General features: G+C 44.2%; 1 protein-coding gene across 2 annotated transcripts in view; it reads left to right on the forward strand.

Moving 5' to 3' along the window:
* The window catches only part of LOC124552230 (protein Lilipod), a 370,834-nt gene that overhangs the window by 277,104 nt on the left and 71,637 nt on the right, over positions 1–22,093 (forward strand). For both annotated transcript variants that reach the window (XM_047126502.1, XM_047126503.1), the window contains exons 7-8: positions 9,873–10,172; positions 14,154–14,308. In XM_047126502.1, coding sequence (XP_046982458.1) covers positions 9,873–10,172; positions 14,154–14,308 — 455 coding nt within the window. The remainder of the gene's footprint in view (positions 1–9,872; positions 10,173–14,153; positions 14,309–22,093) is intronic.

Genomic DNA, 22,093 nt, shown 5'->3' on the forward strand with positions numbered 1-22,093 from the left:
AATTCCAGCAGAGGCATCACAACATTGTACTTAAAAAAACACTCAAATGGCACGAATCACACTTATTGGTGACCAGTTTCAGTCTGAAGGAGCACCATCGTCAGACTGTACTCCAAAGTTGATGTGTGGAGACAGATTGATGGAGCAGGACCTGCAGTAACATACAGATGCCGTCAATTATTCAGTACTTGACAGCACTTGGAACTTCTGCAGTTCCGTTCCATAGATCCACCTCCACACATCACGGATATGATGTGTAAGTTGAGGTGGCTATCACTGAAATGAAGCCATATTTCGTTGCAGCGAGTTCTCTTAACGAGATTTCAGTGGCTAACTTTCTCCTCCAAATTCGAGAGCTCTCAGGTTTTCAAATCTTGACCGATGCAGTCTTTCATTCTCCCCTTGTAACATCCCACCGGTTAGTAAGTAGTTAAAAAATGGTTTAAATACCTGCGAATATCTTGCCTTCGGTGTCCCTCGACGACTGCATACGTCAGCTAAAATATGCTTGTTCAGTAAATACAGGATATCATTATGGATTTCACTACAATGATGTAGGCCACAACTGAAGTAAAGTAAGTACGTAGATTTATTCACTTCAAAATCCGTATCTTATGAGCTCACGACCAATCTTCGGTGTAACGAGCCTCATTGTTAACTGATGGGAGAACGTACTACACTGGTGATTTTAAATAGTCCAGATGCAGTAATTTGATAGAAATGCGTGTATGAGGACCATGGCATTGTTCAACACTAATACTCAACAAAGTACAAATATAAAGTCACATATCATTCTGCCTTTTGCAATATTAAATCAAACTGTTTAACACTCTGAAATAATCTGTCACTGCACTGTTCTAATATGCTGTTTTAGACAATGTCCAATACACGAGTTGCTTTGTTGTAAATCCAAAACTGAATCGTGCACCGAGAACTTATCTCAACTGTACGCACAGATCTGTCCTCTAGTGGGTACAACACTCATCTGTCTAACAATACTCGAGGCCGAGTATTTATACTCTTCCTACAATGTACTACTGGTTATAATAATGCAAAACATAACTTATAATATTGTCACGTTGAAGAAGGTTAGACGAATGATGAACACTAACTTCATTTAACGAAGGTTTATTCAGCACTCGCACATACGAGAGCGTGGAGCGAGCTGCCTCCGGACAGAACACGTACGGTATATATACAGTTGCAGATCATTCCAGTACAATGATTCTTGATATTTGTGGATACTTCTAGAATGTTCTCGAACCAAATAAAGAAATTAAAATTGTACAGTTGAGGTAAGTTTTGAACCACTACACCACGGTGCTACTCAGCTTCTTCTGCGACATTGCTCCCTCCTTAAGTGAACAGCGCCTCCTAGTCCAGAAACGAGTCGTCAGTCCTGTATACTCCGACTCCCGATGACTGATGCTCACCCTGGCCGTGATCTCCTTAGAACTTGTTTTTGATCTCCTTAGAACTTGTTTTGCCGCTATGCCCTTCGTCACCTTGCCGCTCGTTGCCTGTCGCTGGAGCTTGGAATTTACCCTGGGTTGCAGGATCCTCGTAGGGCTTCATTCGAAGGACGTGGACCGTATCTCTGATCTTTCGTCGTCTCGTGTCGGGGTCAAAATCTTCAACTTCGTAAGTAACATCGGACAACTGTCTTACAACCTTACAAGGTCCAAAGTAGCGCCTGAGGAGCTTCTTGGAGAGACCGACCTTCTGAACAGGAGTGAAGATCCAGAAGAGGTCACCAGGCTGGTAGACAATGGGGCAGTGGCTTGCATAATGAGTGCAGCGTGCGGAGTCGAGCTAACTGCCGAGCTTCCTCAGCTCTGGTTAACACCTGGCTGATGTAGTTGTCGTCCACGCCATTGGGACGTAACGGAAACACAGTGTCCATCATCATAGTCGCTTCACGCCCGTGCACCAGGAAAAATGGTGTAAATCCTGTGGTGTCTTGCTTGCCGGTGTTGTAGGTAAACGTCACAAAAGATAGCACCTCGTCCCAGTTGCTCTGCTCAACATTGACAAACATTGACAGCATGTCGGTTATTTAGGCGTTCAGTAAGCCCGTTAGTTTGCGGATGGTATGCAGTCATCATGTGATGAGTACTGTAGCACTCACAGTTTCTCTCTGTCACAAGATTCGATTGAAAACTTTTCCTCGATCTGTATTTAATGACCTGTGGGCACCGTGTTTTAATACAATGTCTTCCACGATGAATTTGGCTATCTCGGATGCTTCGGCTGTTTTCACGGCTTTTGTAATGGCAGTGTGTGTCAGATAATTGGTGCAAACCATGTATTGCCACTAGCAGACATTGGAAATTGCCCAAGGAGGTCAATCCCAACACGTTGGAAAGGCGTTTCGGCTGGTGGAATTGGTATGAGTCGGCCAGGTGGTTTCTGAGGAACTGCCTTTCTCCTCTGGCACTCTTGACAGTGCAACACATAGTGACAGACACTCCTAAATAAACCTGGCCAGGAAAATCTCTTGCAGATCCTGTTGTATGTCTTAATAAATCCTAAATGTTTGGCCTTGGGTGTGTCATGGAATTTCTGTAGAACATCTAAGTGCATGTGTTTAGGAATCACTGGTAGCCACCTCTTTCCAAACACATCAAAGTTTTTCTTGCAAAGTAATCCATTAACTACCTTAAATTGTCCTTTCACATCCTCTGACCAATTTAAGACAAGCATAATTTCATATCTTGGCATCCTTCTTCTGGTCAGCAGAAAGATCCTGGAGTGCAGTGAGACAGTCACTATCTTCATCAAAGTATTGATGGTCTTGCACAGGGTTTCTTGAGAGACAGTCGGCATCTTGGTGTTTCTTCCACTTTTGTACATTATGGTAATGTCATACTCTTGAAGACATAGTGCCCACCTGGCTAGTTGTCCTGTTGGATCCTTAAGACCTGTCAACCAACAAAGTGAATGATGGTCTGTAGCAACTGTGAATGGCCTTCCACAGAGATACTGTCCAAATTTGCACATGGCCCAGACCACAGCAAGACATTCTCTTTCTGTAGTTGAGTAGTTTCTCTTGGCTTTTGTAAGCGGCCTAGAATCAGCCATCCAAAATTTGCACCAGAACAGCACCAATCCCATATCCACTGGCATCTGTGTGTAGTTCTGTAGGTGCTTTCTCATCATACAGACCAAGTACAGGGTCAGTCGTCAGAGCTTTTTGCAGCACATCGGAAGAATCCTGTTGAGCTCCACCCCCAGATAAATTTAACATTGACTTTTAACAACTCTTGGAGTGGCCTAGCTTTGATACAAAAAGTCTTTGATAAAACAATGGTAATAAGAACATAATCTGAGGACTATTCTCACATCTTCAATACTTTTAGGAATAGGAAATTCTGTTAGAGATCTCACTTTTTCTGGGTCTGGCCACACACCTTTGTTTGACACACAGTGTCCAAGTATTTTGATTTCTTTTGCTCCAAAGAGACACTTTCTTGGATTAAGTTTCAGTCCACCTCGGAGATAATTAAGAACGGCCCTCAGTTTTTTTGTGTGTTCATCAAATGTCTCTGAGAACACTATAATGTCATCTAAATAACAAAGACACATTGTCCACTTCAGGTGATGTAGAAGATTATCCATCATCCGTTCAAAAGTTGCTTGTGCATTACACAAACCAAACGGCATTACCTTAAACTCGTACAGGCCCTCAGGGTTGATGAATGCAGTTTTCTCACGATCAGCCTCATCTACTTAGCTTTACCAGTATCCTGAGTACATGCCCATGGTTGAGAAAAACTTGGCCTCCTTCAGACAATCTAGTGTATCGTCAGTTCGTGGAAGAGAGTAAACATTCTTTTTAGTTATCTTATTAAGCTTCCTGTAATTGACACAAAAGTGCCAACTGCCATCCTTTCCTGACGAGAACCACTGGTGACGACTGTGGGCTCTGCTAAGGCTGAATGATCTCATTCTTCATCATTTTCTCTACCTCATCACTAATTATTCGATGTTCCATTGCTAACACACGGTAATCTCTCAGACTTATTGGTTAATGGTCTCCAGTGATAATACGGTGCTTCACCATCGATTTGTCTAATTTGCTCTTCACCTGTGGATTGAAGCATTCAGAGAACTCTCGAAGAATGGCAAGTAGCTTCTTAGTGAGATCTGGTGATAGTCGAGCTAGAAGATCTCGTCTCATAGTGGTAGCACTAATTTTGCCCACAGACTCGGCACGGGAAGCTTCTACGATGCTCAGCTGTTCTGCAATCGATGGCTCGGTGTTCGCTACACACGTGCGTCTCGGAAGGATCTACGGTTCTCGGTGACAGTTAACAATCCACAATTCACCGAATCCATTCTTAAACGAGACAACGGAGGCTGGGATGACCGAGTTATTCTTCAGTTCTTTTTAGCACTGACCGCAGGAACGATCACTTCATCGAGCACACGTAGTCTCCACACACTCCGATGCGGATCTTCTCGTCCACAGTATCTCATCTCATCTAGCACAGTCTTCGAGCAACAGCAACCTATAATTGCTTGAGAAACTTTCAAAAAATCCCATCCGAGAATGATGTCATGACTACAGTCTTGTATGACTACGAATTCTAAGGGCTGTGTATGGCCACTTATACCCACACGAATGGTACATCTTCCTGTAGGTTTTACATATTTCCCATTAGCCACTTTCAGCAGAGATGTTTTGCTATCGACAAATGTGGTTTTCTGCAACTGGCGACGGTACTTCTACGAAATGACGGAATCTGATGCTCCAGAGTGCACAAGAGCTCGGGCCAGTCAGCCACCCGTGAGGATATCGACGTAGCTTCCTATCACTTTTGCAGTGTTCGGCGGCGGAGGATTTTTCTCTTCGGCGGCCTCACCTCCGAGGAAGGTCGTGCCCTTTAGTTTACCAGGGCGCGGCAGCTGGGTGATCGACTGGAGCTTCTAAACGGTGACGGAGACATTGATCGGCGTGTTAGGAAGCGTCCTCTCCGGCAGCTAGCTTGCGGCAATGGTGACCTACGTCGTCCTGCGCCCACATCTTCTCGTTTGTCATCACCGTCCCAGAGTCTGTATCGGCTAAGATCGGTCTGCCGTCTTCTGGCGTGGGCGTCATCGAATATCCGCCGGCTTTCTCGACAGTAGCGCACCACGTGTCCCGGTCGTCCGCAGTGGAAACGTACCGGTTGGTTATCCTGGGTCTCCGGAAGTCACTGTTCCTCGGTGCCCGAACAGGTTCCTCGTGCGGCATTGTAAGAACGTAACTCCACCTGGGTCTCGTCTTTTTCACCATTTTAAAGGGAAATGAAGGACGAGAGATTGCTTTCGATGTCTGTTCCACTTCCTCCCTTATGACCTCCTGAAGCATCTCAGTTTTTTGCTTGCCGTGCAATCCGAGTACCTTCTGAAGTTCCTCTCTCACTATCTGACGAATAACACTTGTGAAATCAGTTGCTTCCTCCATCACAGACATCGATAAGACCTTTGGGAGTCGTTCAAACTTCTTTCGTGTTTTTTTTGATACGTTGTCTCGATATACTGGCACCATTTTATGAAGTCGTCTGCTGTCGAAACCACCTTCGGGAGTAGGGCTTTGTACGAGTCCTAATCCTCAATTCTAGGATCCACTATTTTACACAGCTCCGAGACGACTTGAATGTAGGATGCTGTAGTTTCTTCTGGACGCTGTGCCCTGCACTTTAATTTCTCTTCGACCTTGCACTTCTGTCGTCGTGTGTCGCCGAAATACTCGTGCAGTTCCGCCTGCAATATTTCCCAATTGGTGAACTTCCCCTCATTGTTCTCATACCGTTGCTTGACAGTGCCCTCCAAGTAGAAAAATACGTTAATCAAACACAAATTTGGCTATACGCTATACCTTCAGCCACTTGTTTAGATCTCGGCCATTGTCACCAGAGAACCTGGAAGGATGTGTCGTGTGGTGGCACACAGTTACTGTCATCGTAACATCCTCTTCTCCTTCTTCTGTCTCCGATAGATTGCGAGCTGTCAAACATGGCTCCAACTCGGGTTTCTCACCACGTAAATGGCAGCTCTGTCGTGGCCTGATGGGAGACACTGTGTCATCAATAAAGTGCACTATCACAAGTTCCGATACCCAGCATCTCCACCAGTATGATGTCACATTGAAGAAGGTGTGATTAAATGAATGACGAACACTTAACTTTACTTAACGAAGGTTTATTCAGCACTTTCACATACAAAAGCACGCAGCGAACTGCCTCCATCCAGAACACATACAGTATGTATACAGCTATCGAACATTTCACTACAATGATTCTTGATATTTGTGGATACTTCTAGAATGTCCTCAAACCGAATATTGAAATTAAAATCATACAGTTTAGGTGAGTTTTGAACTCGTGACCCTCCACGCAACAGTCTAGTACCATAACCGCCACTCAGCTTCTTCTGCGACAATATGAAATAGTTTAACAACATTATCAAACACTATAATATTCCCTACTTTGCTAGAACAAGTTTAAGACATTTTCTAAACACACAAAAATCAGATTAATATTGAAATTGCAGAAATAAGCATTCTAACAATGCTAAATAATCAATTATCTATATTTTGTTAATTAGGCTTGAGATTTAATTCCTACCATTTACAGATGATGAAAACAAAATATATTATTCTTTTATAGAAAAATTTTGTATATATTAATTTCCTGAATCTGATTTTGATTGTTTGTGGTACAATTGTATTGTAACTACTATTTTCTTCTTCTAAAAGCTTTTTTCCTATTACCGAAAAGTAATTGAATTTAATTATAGCTGGAGATATAACAGTATTGATCTAGTAACACAAGGGTTGTTTTTTAAGTAAGGGCCGTTTTTATTTTTAAAAAAAGATAAAAATACTTTTGTAAAAAAACTTTTATTTTCTGATTCTACACACTTTTACCTATTTTTCTACTTAGTTGCCTTGTTTATTTAAGCACTTGTCATACCGTACAACTAAGTTTTTAATTCCCTCTTCAAAGAATTCGGCCGCCTGCTCCGACAGCCAAGAGTTCACGGCCGCTTTCTCTTCATCGTCGTCATTGAAGCGCTGCCCGCCAAGATGGTGTTTCAGGTACAGGAAAAGGTGAAAATCGCTAGGAGCGAGGTCGGGGCTGTATGGTGCATGGTCCTAAACTTCCCAGCCAAAAGAATCAATCAAATCCCGAGTCTTTTGAGAGCTGTGTGGCCTAGCATTATCGTGCAGGAGCAAAACTCCTTTTGTCAGCAATCCACGCCTTTTGTTTTGAATTGCTCTGCGGAGCTTCTTTAGAATTGCACAGTAGGCATCTGAGTTGATTGTCATTCCTCGTGGCATAAAGTCCACTAGCAAAACACCGCCCCGGTCCCAGAACACAGTTGCCATAATCTTGCGCTTTGACAGCGTCTGTTTGGCATTGACCTTGACGGGTGAGGTTGTGTGTCGCCATTCCATCGATTGTCGCTTGCTGTCGGGAGTGATATGGGATACCCGTGTTTCATCTCCAGTGACAATTTGACTCAACATGTCATCCCCTTCTTCCTCGTAACGAATCAAAAAGTCCAATGAAGTGGCAAATCTCTTCCCTTTGTGGTCCTCTGTGAGGAGTCTGGGTACCCACCGAGAACACAGTTTCTTAAAGTTTAGGTTTTCAGACACAATTTTGTACAAAACCGATCTTGAAACTTGTGGAAATTCCAAAGAAAGAGTGGAAATTGTGGATCTTCTGTCCTCACGAATCTTTGTTTCGACTGCAGCCACCAAATCATCAGTGATCATGGAGGGCCGGCCTGAGCGTTCTTCGTCACGGACGTTTTGACGGCCATTTTTAAACTCTCTAACCCATTGACGCGCTTTACCTTCACTCATTGCATTCGAGCCATAAACTTCTATTAGCTGACGATGAATTTCTGCAGCTGATAGCCTTCTCGCGGTCAAAAAACGTATCACTGACCGTATCTCACACACGGCGGGCAATTCAGTAATCGTAAACATTATATAGTAGCACAGGGATGCGTACATGTCAGCTACAGAGGTGCAACTTGCATCAGTGTGAACGGGAAGGATGCCGGCAAGTGGCGCGGTGGCTTGTTGCGGCGTCCGCGCGAACTACAGGACTATATGCGCGAACGGCCCTTACTTAAAAAACAACCCTCGTACATAATGCAGGGGTGGTAATCATCAGACTGGAATGTTACACCCTGAGCTGGAATTCTGGCCAGTTTTTCCGAACTTTACCCATTTCCTAAACTTCACCATTCCTTTCTCTTCAACTCTGACTCTGAAAGCTTACAAATTTAAATACCTTTATATATATTTTCTCCTGTCACCCATTGATGAGTAGATTATATATCTAATTACATTACTTTTTCGAAAATTGATTATTTTTGCTGGTACCATTACATACCGTGATATATGCAATGTGACTTGACAATCACAGCCTCTGAATTATTTATGTATTCTAAACAATTAAAGTGTGAGAATTGTTAAAATTAAAATTATGATATACCTAATTTTAATGATTGGTGGTCGTCAAATGTCAAACACATAGTTAATGTTTCAATTTATTACGAAATAATACGAGTAAGTATCAAAAAGCAATGCAGGTATTTTGTTTTCACGTGCAGCTGTAGCAAGAGAAGTCTGGACTACGAAACAAACACGATACACACGTTACTGTCGTCAGCTCTTAAAGAGTGTCGAAATCTAATTTGATATTTGTGGGCCAAAGGGCATAAACAGAGTGACATTCACAGGGATGTACATGGCACGTATAGGGATGGCTGTACGGACCCCAGCGATGTCTCAGAGTGTCGTACATTCTTCCGAGAGGCCTGTGTGAGCCGTAGTGATTCACCACGCTCTGGGCGGCTAGTAGCAGCTGCAACCTCGCAGTATGTCGGAACCTCTGAGGTAGCAGTTTTGAATGACTGTTGTCTGCAACTGTCATTCTTATTGCAGCAGTTCAGCATTTTCTATTGTGTGGTGTACAAGATTGTCCATGACATATTGAAATTTTGTCTTGCTTGGTGCCTAACAGCCTGACAGATAACCGCAAGGACCAGTGGATGATGACAAGCTCACATCACTTAATGCGTTACACTGCAGAAGGGTATGACTTTCTGATAAGAAATAGTCACTGGTAATGAGTCGTGGGGTTACCACTACGCACTTGAAACTGAGTGGGCCTCTACAGAGTGACTCGGTCTGCTAGGAAAGTGCTTGTGACAGTGTTCTGGGATATGCACAGTGTATTATTGGTGGACTCTACTGAACACAGAGCCACTGTGCATGCTGTAACCTACATTCAAGTTTCGGTTAAGTCGAGGTACGTATTTTGCGGCGAACACGACAACATTAATGCCGAGACATCAGACTTCTTCGTGTCGATGCTGAAACTCCTGTTTGTGAAAAAATTGCCAGATTTGGGTGGGAGGTGTTCACGCATCCACCGTACGCACTGGACCTCGCACTATCAGGCATTGACCCGTTCAGTGACACGAGAGAAATTCCTGCGTCAGGTGCGAAAGTGAAATCGGCATTCCGCAGATGGCTGTTCTCCATCCGAATGGACTTGCAGGAAGCAGGTGTATTGAAACTCGTTCCACAATGGGAGAAGTGTGTTGAGAACATTGGTGACTGTGTAGGAAAGTAGGTAAAAGATGTAAGTTCATTTGTGCTTTTTTTTACATATTCAATTTTTTGGTAATAAAATTATTACGCATTCCTTTCCGACCTTCCCTTGTACGGCACTGGGTACTTTCGTGTGATACTTATTTTTCATCGGAAATTACGTGTGGATATAAAATTTGACGGTATTTGCACACCAAACTGATTAGACCTTTGTACATTTGATAAAACGTAAGAGATCGTACCTGCGCAGTGTGCACGCCGCTGGGCTTCGAGCGGCTGTTTGCTGTGGTGGGGAACCTACTGGTGAAACCGCAGTTCCTGCGCGACCTGGAGGTGGAGTTCTATGTGGCACTGCTGGAGGAGCACACGCTGGAGCAACGACTGGCTCGGACGCGCGCCTCGGGCGGCCGCGGGTACTTGTGCCCCGCACCCATGTCACCGGCGGGTGCGCTCGCCGAGGAGCCGCCCTACGTCGGGCTGCAGAACGGCGAGCTGCAGGCGGGCATCGAGACACGGCTGGCGGACGTCCGGCGCCACCGCAAGTACCTGGGTGAGTGACCGACTGTTACGCCGTGCGGGAGTGCCTGTCTCGTAACCACCGTGTCGATGTCGGTGTGACGGCATCTGTAATGTGGTCGGCGTGGCAAGCCTCATTTGCTGTTAATATTATATTTGTGGTTTTTAGGTTCTGGCTACTTGTTTGCAACTGAATAAAGGCGGTATATGGTTTGACGGACATATTTCACCTCCATTTTTAACTCGTCATCACTGGCCTGAAATACGTAGTTTTCATAGTTTTCATTTGTAAGCAGCGCTTTCGTCGTACATATTCTTCAGTTGTAAATGCGAGCTACAAACAGTTCAGACACACGCATCTTTTACTAAATATGCACTGTAAGACAAAAAAAAAAAAAAAAAAATGATGCACCACAAAGGAATTATCTAAATGGGATGGAAATTGATAGATGTCGTGCACTTGTATAAACAAACAAGTGATCCCAGTTTCAGAAAAAATTGACGATTTGTTCGAGAGAAAGAACTTCACAAATCGAGCAAATCTGTAACACATTGGTGGTTCTCAGTCCTTAAGCAATCGGCTGTTCGGCTTAGCATTGATTGACAGACGACCAGGTTGGCATCCCAATTCTCTCCAGGGCATCTTCAAACAGGTATTGGTCTGGGGCTCCATTTCTTTTCACAGTAGGACCCCTTCGGTTGTCATTTGCGCCACTCTTTACAGTGTAGTGGTACATGTGTAGTGATCTACATGTGCTGTTGCTGAACTGCTGGTGAAGCTGCTATTCTGCCTGTAGCACGTTCAGCACAGGACACAGACTGCACTCATACTCTTCCACCAAATAACCTGTTTACATTGTGAGGCGTTGCCAACTAAGAGGTGTGTGCTGTGAAGTGTTGATAGATAGAGAGAGAGAGAGAGAGAGAGAGAGAGAGAGAGAGAGAGAGAGAGAGACGGGCAGGGGGGGGGGGGGGGTTAACTCTTTGGCACAAAGTTTTTGTTTATATTAGACTGGTCATTTAGGAGTTTCCCTCACTCTCTGCTGTGGAATGTGGTACTTAGCTTGTATCTGGATGAGATATCTATTCTGGTTATTTTATCATGTTTAAAAAGCCACATCCGTTACCAGGTAACTGATACGTTTCCATATGCATATAAAAAACAATTCACTACTAAGTATGCCCAAGAGAGCGGTCTCTCTCTCTCTCTCTCTCTCTCTCTCTCTCTCTCTCTCTCTCTCTCTCTATCTATCTATCTGTCTCTGCGCGTGAAACAAATTTCATTCCACAGTTTCTAGAGCTCCAGAACACTAGTAAACCCTGATTCATTAAACAATCAGACCTTGGTGTGTGAAAGAGCTTCACATATGTGATTACTTTACAAATGAGTTAATGTGTTAAATACTTAATGTTACTCATTTTTAAACTTTATCTGTTATAAATGGTTAAATACTCTGGACGTTGAGAAATACTAACAACTGTGTCATTACAAACAATTAGTTATGTAAATTAATGCATACAGATGTTTATGCCACATAGTAAAGAAGTAATTAATTAAAAGATCATGTGCCTTGTTTAAGTTTTGCTGCTTGTCATTTATAGCAAATGCTAGCTTTTCACATACCTAAATGTTTGAGTTAGCAGCATGTGTAATTTGAAAGTGCTGCTTAAAAATGAAAATGTATATGTATTGCAGGACACTGACGATGCCTTAAAAATTTAGGCAAAAAAATCTGGCAAAACAAATGTTGTTTTTATTCATTTGCATAAAGATGTTCTTAATCTAAAAATGATTAATATAATCAGTATGAGATTTTGGCTCCCCCATAATCGCAAATACGCTCTCTATTTATTGTGCTTTCGAAGCAGATGGCCCCTGTACGTCATCTTGAGGAGTTTATTGCATCACTTAAATACCTGCTGTTTCAGTTGAAGAAGATTGCTGGCTGGAGGCAAGCACAAAAGTGTGTGTCCTCCCATCACATTGTAGATGTCCTCTCTAGGAAACAAATCGGGGGACCAGCCACGTCAGCTGAGCACCCTTACATCTGTGGTGTGAACTGCAGTACGAGATTTGCATTATACTGCTGAAATACGCCATTTGATACACCAGTCGTGAATGTTATGACAGTAGTGTGTACCATTCTCACCTATGGATGAGCATTCGGCCTCTTATCAATCAGTTCTATTGTCACATGCAATGGCTCCCCACACCACAATATTCCTGAGTTCGAGAGGTACAGACTTTGAGAATGCTGCTTCTTGTAACATTTTCACCACATTCTTTACGGATGCAGAATGTCTATCTCAATGTCACAAATAGAAACAAGATTAATTACTGAACATCACTGAATATCCCAGTTGTCTTTGGTTCTACTCCACACAAGCCCTCGTTCTCTGCGGTACAGTGTCAGTGACACGTAGCAAGTCGAGATATCAGTCCAGCTTTAAGTTGTCAGTCAATTACTGGTTGGACTCTCTCTCTCTCTCTCTCTCTCTCTCTCTCTCTCTCTCTCTCTCCCCCCCCCCCCCCTCCCCCTCCCTCCCCCCACACAGCTCGTTGTCATTTAAGATGTAAGTGACATCAGCAGTACACTACCCAACTCATGTTTATTTTGATGGGCATAATTAATTTAGCCAATTACTAGATACAAGTTTTAAATGAAGGAAAATTCTCTGAAAACCAATCAAAATGTATTTATATATTCATAACTAAAAGATAATTTAAAGACTGGAGACCTAAACTACAAATAAGAAATATATGAATATATTTGGTTGTACGCTAGTATTTGTATCGTGTTCTACAGTGCAGTGAGGACCGGTCAAATGATAACTGAACAATGCTCACAATAGGACCACGGAATGGTTCCATTCAAAAGTAATCTCTAAAAGAGTTGATATATTTATCCTACTGGCAGACAAGATGATCAGTTCCACCATTATAGAACGTGGTTGGCCAGTGACGGATTCACTCTCGCATCCCTCTTACACTTCCTTGTGTGACTGATGGTGACATCCACACACGTCTTTCTTCAGGTTGACAAAGACGTAGAAATTACACATTGAAAGATCCAGATTGTGCAGAGGATGTTGCAGTGTTGCCCAACGAATCGCCAAAACGTAGCTTCATCAGATTGGCAGTGTGGGGGCGGGCGCTATCGTGCATCTGGGTGATTACGTCCAGTGGCATTCCCGGGTGTTTTGACTTTGTCACTTTCCTGTTTACGCAGAGTGTCTCCGTACCTCGGTACGCCAATTGTGGTTCCTCGCACCGGGAACTCGGCGAGCCCCTCGGACATGGTCTTAGCAATTACATTGTACACGTGGTGAGAGCGCTAATTACTTAGCTTTCTAAATGAAAAATCGTCTGCTTGAGTTCAGGATCCGTTCCTCTTTCCTCGACAGAGGAGCTGTGCGAGACGTCGCCGCTTCAGCGAACGCTCCTGCACTCGAATGAGGCAACCGTAGTGACTTACCGGAACTTCTTTCTTCGGTGGGGGACGTGTGGGACGTTTTCGATGCCGGCTATGCCGTCTGCTCTCGGGCTGTCGGAATGCTGTCGGACGGATCTGTCCTGTCACTCGATAACACCCGCCCCCACAGTACCTGAGAGATGAAGGCTACACTTCAGGAATTTGGTTGGGAAACACTTTGATATTCTCCACAGAGGTCAAACCCTTCACGGTCCGATTGTGACGTGTTTGGCAAACCGAAGGAAGATATTGTGGATGTCGGTTTCAGTCAGGTGAAGAAGTGCGAGAGTGGGTGCAGTTGTAGATCCGTCAGTGACCGATTCCATTCTACGAAGCAGCAACCGATTGTCTCGTCTCCCAGTGGGATAAATGTCTCGACGTTTCTGGTGCTCGCTTTTGAAAGGAACTATTCCACGGTCGCTCTGTGGCAGGTGTTCGGCGTTTATTTGACTGCCCCTCGGACGTGGTCTTAGCAGTTAAGTTGTACATGTAGGGGAGTGCTGCTTACTTACCTTTCTAAACGAACAATCTTTCCCCGACAGAGGAGCTGTGCAAGACGTCACTGGTGCAGCGCAACGTCCTGTACCCGGCCTCGATGCTGCTGCTGGTCGCACTGACGGCGCTGGCTGTCTTCATGGTGGCCCAGAACACGCTCGGACTGCTCATAGGCATCAAGGCGCTGCCACTCAGCCAGGAGGTGAGCGGTGGGAAAACTGTGCTGGCGATAGAATACAGAGTCGTTAAAGTGGACACGGTCAATCTGCGACATTCGCCGTCCTACCGGAGGCGGTGTACGCTGTGCGTGACAGTCTGGTGACTGTTGTTCCGGCGTACTGTCATTACATTTTGTCTTGTCTGCAGCAATATTTAGCTTACTATTGCAGTGGTACTTAAGATTAAAAACATTTGATAATCGTTACCTTATTTTAAAGTGAGAGAAGAGTGACAGCTGGCGGGGACCCCAGGTGACGGCCACCTACCGGCTGCGGACTTTCTTGACCTGGCATCTGAGTCGACTGTCTCTCTTCTCCAACCTATCCTCCTCCTTTCCGTGACAAAGGAAATAATCAGATCATTCAACTGAGTGGACGCTGTAGTCAAAATAGAGAACTCCTGATGAAAGAGAGAAAGAGAAGCTGGGCATTACTTATCTTCCTTGTGCTGCCCAATATCCAAAAAGATTGGCAGATCCTGACAGAAACGTGACGTCCCGTATATTTTGCACCTATAGACAGTGGTAAAAAAATCTACGTCATTGTTTAAGATGATCTAGATCGTAGAGTGTAGCGTGTGTGCCACACTTTGTGTGGATGTTGAAAATTTCTGTACGGTGCAGACTATTAGAACAGCCGAGAGGTGCGAGGAACGTCAGTCGCACTCCCCACTGAAACGACAGAGCGAGCCACCTGTTGCTGAGCACCGTCTCAAACATAGTTGTCAAATGAAATAATGTGAGACCAGCAGTGTGGTACAAATGCCAAGTTTCTGGTAGTGTAATTAAGAATTCTGTCAGAATGAAGGTGCCTGAAAAGCTAATAAAATGGGGTGGACAAGGTTTCAATTCAGATATGTCTCGGTGTCCGGCTGTCTATTTATTTAGCTCTTTCCGGCCATCGCATCCGTCGAACTGGAAAATGCCGAGAGAATATGTTTTTATGGAATTTTACTGTGGACCACAAAGAACGAGAGAGCACGAAAGGGGCTTAGTGGGTGCGATATTTGAACTCACAATTGACTGTAAACAGTGGCACGAGACTGGCAGCAGTTGACGGTGTAGTCGGGGTCTGGACAGCGAGTACACGTAACGACATCATTTGCAGCACCTGAAGAAGACAACTGGGTCGAATGTTAGAGTATTGTGCATAAAATGGAACCAACAACTTGACTGTATACCTGAAAGCACACCATTAATTAGTTACACTGAGAAAAGCTGAGAGACCACAACACTTCTGAAAGATGGGTGTTATTTTTTCTACTTCTGCACAGTTGTGAGCATTATTTGGAATTTCACCTCTTGTTGGCAGATACTGACTGGTCATCGTGTCCTATAATTTCACAGTCTTCTGGAGCGTATTTTCCTCTTGGTGCACTTGTAATGCTGTATCCACTTTCATTTGGTCTCCCACCTCCCTCTTCAGGTATTTACACTGTTTATCTCCCAGTGTTCCTTTGAAATCTCGGTCAGTTGGTCGGTTGGTTTGTCGGTCGGTTGGGATTAAAGGGACCAGACTGCTACGGTCATCGGTCCCTCAAAATCTCGACGACAGTTTTATGTTTATATCTTTGCCTTCTGCATCCAGTATTTTGCATGAATAAATCTGTATTATCAATCTGTTAGGTCTCAGAATAGGGCCTGAAGTTTTAATCTTCCCCTTTCTTAGTTCTTGAGGAGTTACCTTTCTTCATGTTCGATAATGATCTTTTCAGCTTTAATCACATATAATGGAAGGAGAAAAGGGGGGGGGGGGGGAGTTACAAAGGAATTTACAAAATATGACAGAGGCCAGTAGATGTGATGTGTATTTACAGACAAACAAATGACTGCAATTTCGGACAATATTGGACGAGAGAGAAGGAGCTTCACAAATTGAGCAACTCCATAACACATTGGTCCACCTCTGGCACTTACGCAAGCAGTTATTTGGCTCGGCACGGATCGACGGAGTCGTCAGATGTCCTCCGAGGGATATATCGTCGAAAATTCTGACCGTTCGGCACATTACGTCACCGAAATTATGAGACCGTTGGAGGGCCCTACACGTAATGCTACGTCGTTCTCAGTCGAGGAGATATCTGGCAATTGTACCAGCAAGGGTGTGGCTTACCGAGCGCGAGGATAGCGGTAGAAACTCTCACCGTGCTGTGGCCGGGCATTATTTTGGTGAAATGTAAGTCCGGAACGGCTCGCCACGAAGGGAGACAAAACGGGGCACAGAATATCGTCAACATACCACTGTCGCAATTAATAAAATATTCTGGGCCGTGCCGCGCTGTAAGTGTGCCGCGTAGGACGACCGAAGGTTCCTGCCGTGAAAAGAAGTAGCACCCCGGGCCGCCACTCCTGGTTGTCGGGCTGTACGTCGGGCGCCAGTCGGGTCGGTATGCCATCACTGTCTGGGGTGTCTCCAGACATGTCTCTGGCCTGGAATCTCACTGACTGGAGTAAAATTGTCCTCAGTGATAGTGTCTCGCTTCGAATTGAGCTCCTATTACCGGTGAGGCCGTGTCTAGAGATTCCCCGTGTAGTGGTGCAATATCGACGTGTGCGTTTCCCGTCGTTCGGCCCAACAGCCGGGGGTGACGGTCTGCTCAATTTGCAAAGGCCTTTCTCTTGAAAAAAATGTCCATTTTTTTTCTAAAATTATAACCATTTGTTTTGTCTGTAAATGGACATCACATCTGCCAATTTCTGCCCAAACCTGATAGTTCCTTTGTGATTTTTTTTTTTTTTTTTTTCTTTTTTTTTTTTTTTTTTTAATTGTGTGCACGTGTGTGTGTGTGTGTGTGTGTGTGTGTGTGTGTGTACACGCACGCACCTTAGAGTGTATTTCAGAAAGGAGAATAGGTACAAAGGAGTGGTTTGCAGCATAAGGTTCACACACACACACACACACACACACACACACACCCCCAAAGCTTTTGTTTTTACAGGTGACTTACTGACAAATATGCCCCTTTCCCTCCTCCCCCCCCCGGTCCCTCCTTCCGAACAGAGGGCACAATTTGTGGAATGGTTAGTAGAGACAAAGTCTGACACCCAGATACAGTGGAACTTGTGGACACACAACAGAAGCACATCACCGTTATGTCCAACCACAACCACGTGACAGTGGTACGTGAAGAAGACTAATTCTGGTTATCAGAGGATGAGTGATGCTGATGTGGAACTGGTGCAACAGGCATTTATCCAGGGGCCAAACAAATTGAACATCTCGATAGTTGCAGCTGCGACTGATCTCTGTGCTCGAGGTACTGCACAAGAGACTGAGGCTTCGATCCTGCGAGGTGCAGCAGTCCAAAGTGCAAAGCATTTGCAATTGAGATTCTGAGTCGCACCGATGACGGTGTAGACTGAGGAAGGTGACGTTCACAGATGAAGCTTGCTTTCGTGTGCTGGGGAAGGTGAACTGACAAAATTATGGGGTTATCAGAATGCCCATTTTAGTATTGAAATTGTGCACAATTCAAAGGCAAATGTACGGTGTGGTGTGCTTCAGGACTGAATCGGAGGGCTGTTTTCCTTTGGAGAGGTGTCAATAACTTTGACTGTATAAAAAACTGGCTCTGAGCACTATGGGACTTAACTTCTGAGGTCGTCATTCCCCTAGAACTTAGAACTACTTAAACCTAACTAACCTATGGACACCACACACATCCGTGCCCGAGGCAGGATCCGAACCTGCGACCGTAGCGGTCGCGCGGTTCCGGACTGTAGCGCCTAGAACCGCTCGGCCACCCCGGCTGGCTGGACTGTTTACCTGGACGTGTTGGAACAGTTCGCATTTCCACAGGTTGTAAATAGCCGGACAGTGCCTCTCTTCACTGGACCCCGATCACTGGGAAGGCTTTCGACAACACGTTTCCAGGTCACTGGATTGATTGGCAAGGGAGGACCTTGAGGTTTCCAGAAATAAGCCTGTTAGACTGTTTTCTTTGAAGCTTTATGAAGGAAGCTGTCCGCCATGCTACAGTGCAGGACCTGTAGGAACTGTGCATTCCCTTCAGAGGAGCAACTGCACACGTCAGTGAAGACATACTAGACAGAACACAGGAGGAACTGGAATATCACGTAGACATCCTGCGTGCTACGTATGCCGCAAATGGCAACTTTTATACCTATCCCCATTTCTGAAATATATATGAGCAAAGTTTCAAAAATTATTTTAGGTCTCCCTGTATTTCCTTTAGCACCAACTGAATTTTTAATTTTTATGTTCCATCCAACTCATTTGAATGAGAGTCCTATATATCCACATTTGTGTCATCTAGGTACTGTTTACATTACTCAATTTTTCATTACATATGATACCAGATTTTGGAGGTGGAAAGGTCAAAAAGTTGACATAGCTTTCCTAGTTTCATTCACTGATGTCTGATATTGGTTGTGCAGAAGATAATGTTTGGTGCCCACTCTAGAACATCCTGTAGAGGGCTCTTCCAACAGTTGGGCCTATTGACAGCAGCCTCACAATAGATTTACTCCCTTATGAAATCATTGTCAACAATCAGTCACAGTTTGGAAACATTCAAATTATTCATAATTATAATACTAGGAGGACAAATGATTTCATCTATCTGCCATTCAGCTTAAGAGACACAGAAATGGGTAATATATTTGACCGCTTGCTGAAAACTGAGCCATATCTGCCTGATAATTCCTTCTACTACATGGAAGAATTTCTCTCTCTCTCTCTCTCTCTCTCTCTCTCTCTCTCTCTCTCTCTCTCTCTCTCTCTCTCTCTCTCTGTGTGTGTGTGTGTGTGTGTGTGTGTGTGTGTGTGTGTGTGTGTGGTAAAAATCAATGAAAACAATCAATTTTTGCCAGAATAATTTGATTGGATAGATAAATAAAAAATGTACTTACCAAGCAGCAGCAGAACACACACCTAACATAAAGTTATAATTAGGAAGCTTTTGGAGCCAGTGTCTCCTCCTTCAGGCAGGAGGGCTGAAGGGGAAAAGAAGAGAGGTGAAGGAAAAGGACTGGGGAGGTCCAGGAAAAGGGGTAGATTTCCGGAATGTTGCTCAGAACAGCAGGTCAGGGGAGACTTCTTGAACAAGATGAGAAGGAAAGACTGATTGTTGGGGACTGCATCAGACGATATTTGAAAACCTGAGAGCCTAAAGATAGAAGACAGGGTAATATGCAAGACAGAGATTACTGCTTAAACATCGTGCACGAGTTAATAAGCAAAAAACTAAGTGCATTGCACGTAACAGAGATGGGTGGGGTGGAGGGGAGGGGGGTGAAAAATACGTGGGTAAGACAGTGAAAGATGTAGAAAACTAAAATGGATAGAAGAAGATAGCAGTTTCTGTGAATAAATGCTGAGATGGAAGAAATTAACGCAAATTAAGGCCAGGTGGGTGGGGGGAACCGAGGACACGTTGTAGTGCTAGTTCCCACCTGCGGAGTTCTGAGAAACTGTCGTCTGGGGGAAGGATCCAGACGGCACGGGCGGTGAGGCAGGCACCGAGGTCACAATTGTCGTGGTGTAGAGCACTGCAACAGCATATTACGTGTTGCCAGTATTCGCCCCCTTCCTGTGCCCATTCATCCTAATTAATAATTTGTTGGGAGTCACGCCAATGTAAAATGCCGAACAGTGTTTACTTGACAGCTGATAGGTCGTGTCATTTCGGACCTTTCGGTAGTATACATTTTGCGAGTTACAGGGCTGGTACAGGTAATGGTAGCAGGGTGCATAGGGCAAGTCTTGCAGTGGGAACGGTCAAAGGGGAAGGGCCACAGTGTAGGAGGGACATAGGGTCTGACACGGATATTGCGGAGATTGGGATGGTGACAAAAAGCTGTTGTGAATGTGGTGGGCAAAATCTCAGATAGAATGCATCTCGTTTGAGGGCACAATTTTAAGAAATCCTGGCTTTGTCAAAGTATCAATACGTTTCAGAGCAGGATAATACTGTGTGACCTGTGGTGTGCTCCAAAGTTGTTTTTTGGAGAGGTCACCAGTATCAGGATTGGATGTGATGGCTGGGAAATCTGCTTTTGAACTAGGCTGCTGAGACAATTGTGTCCGGTGTATTGTCATAAGGAGTGCCCTGAAATGAGATCTGTTGCAGTCAAAGATTTTGCCTGACATACCTACAATAGTGATTTCGGACAACTTCAGAGGTGATATCATGAAGGCACCAGATGACCGTCTCGTCAGTCACGACTGAGGGGTGCTCGTGCCTTTGTTCATTGTGAACATTCATTTTGCCAGCTTCAAACTTGGCACATCTTTTGTGCACATTAGTGCGAATCGTCAAACCGTCCCCATAAACATTGTGATACTGTTAAAAATCTGGAAACCTTCATTTTCCTTTTACAAGAAGAAACACCCCACAAATGATATGATTCACAATAGACACACCCATTGAAATCAACAGCAAAACAAGATTCTGAGCCAAGTGAGACAGACAAATGCGTTCAGTTGTCAACACTGCTTTAAATTCCATCCTGCCAACTGTATCGAGAGGAAAAAAATCCTTCTGAGTGTTCGAGGCCCAGTACTTCTATTTTCTCATACTTTGGTAGACATCACACTGAGAAGGAAATTTTGAGGAGACCCTCCTTTTCTTTTGGCCATATTAATTTTATTGATTGCTGAGTGTCAGGCCATTGAAGGTAAATTCTCAGTGACCAGATTTATGGAGTTGAGACCAGAATGGTTGTTGTTGTTGTTATCATCGTCTTCATTCCAAAGACTGGTTCAGTGCAGCTCTCCTGCTACTCTATTCTGTGCAAGCCTCATCATCTCCGACTAACTACTGCAGCCTACATCTGTTTGAACCTACTTACTGTACTCGTCTCTCTGTTTGCACATACAATTTTTATCCCCCCATACTTCCCTGTGATACTAAATTGATGTCTCAGAATGTGTCCTATCAACTGGTCCCTTCTTTTAGTCAAGTTGTTCCACACAGTTCTTGTCTCCCCAGTTCTATTCAGTACCTCCTCATTATTGTACATGATCAGTCTGTCTTCAGCATTCTTCTGTAGCACTATATTTCAAAAGCTTGTGTTCCTGTCTTGTCGTAACTGTTTATTATCCATGTTTCACTTTCGTACACTCGAGGCAAATACTTTCAGAAAAGACTTCCTAACACTTAAGTCTATATTCAGTGTGTTGTGTCTAGGAATCTTGCATACTCTGTTCACTAGATAAACAGTCGAACAACTCGTATTAATGAGTTTTGTTACAAAAGGCAATTACAATTACTTAACTTAGATATGTGTCACAAGCAAAGGGCGACGTGCAAAATAATCGGTCTGCTTCAGAATAGACAAATGTAAGTCTGTGCTACATAGAGATAGCTAACAAAGTGGCTAACGTTGAAGCTGCTATTGTAGTGGGCTCCACGAGTCGAGCACAGCACCTGTGTCCTCTTCACGTAGGGGCTGCCGCTGTCACATTGTCGACCCGGAGTGAGGTCGGCCAGCGTGCGATCGGCTGACCTCTCGTCGTAGCTTTCTCTTCCCCGTTGTTCCAGACTGGTGTGCCGGGCCGACTTTACACCATAACAGGACATTAACAAATTTATCTTCTTCAGAAATGCTTTTCTTGCTGTTGTCACTATACATTTTATATCCTCTCCACTTTGGCCACCATCGGTTACTTCGCTACCTAAATAGAATAACTTGCCTACTACTTTAACGGTCTTATTTCCAAATCTAACTCCCTCATCAGCACCTGATTTAATTTGTCTACATCCCATTATCTTTCTTTTGCTTTTGTTGATGTCCATCTTACATCCT

This window comes from Schistocerca americana, chromosome 10 (assembly GCF_021461395.2).
Source record: "Schistocerca americana isolate TAMUIC-IGC-003095 chromosome 10, iqSchAmer2.1, whole genome shotgun sequence".
Taxonomy (NCBI): domain Eukaryota; kingdom Metazoa; phylum Arthropoda; class Insecta; order Orthoptera; family Acrididae; genus Schistocerca; species Schistocerca americana.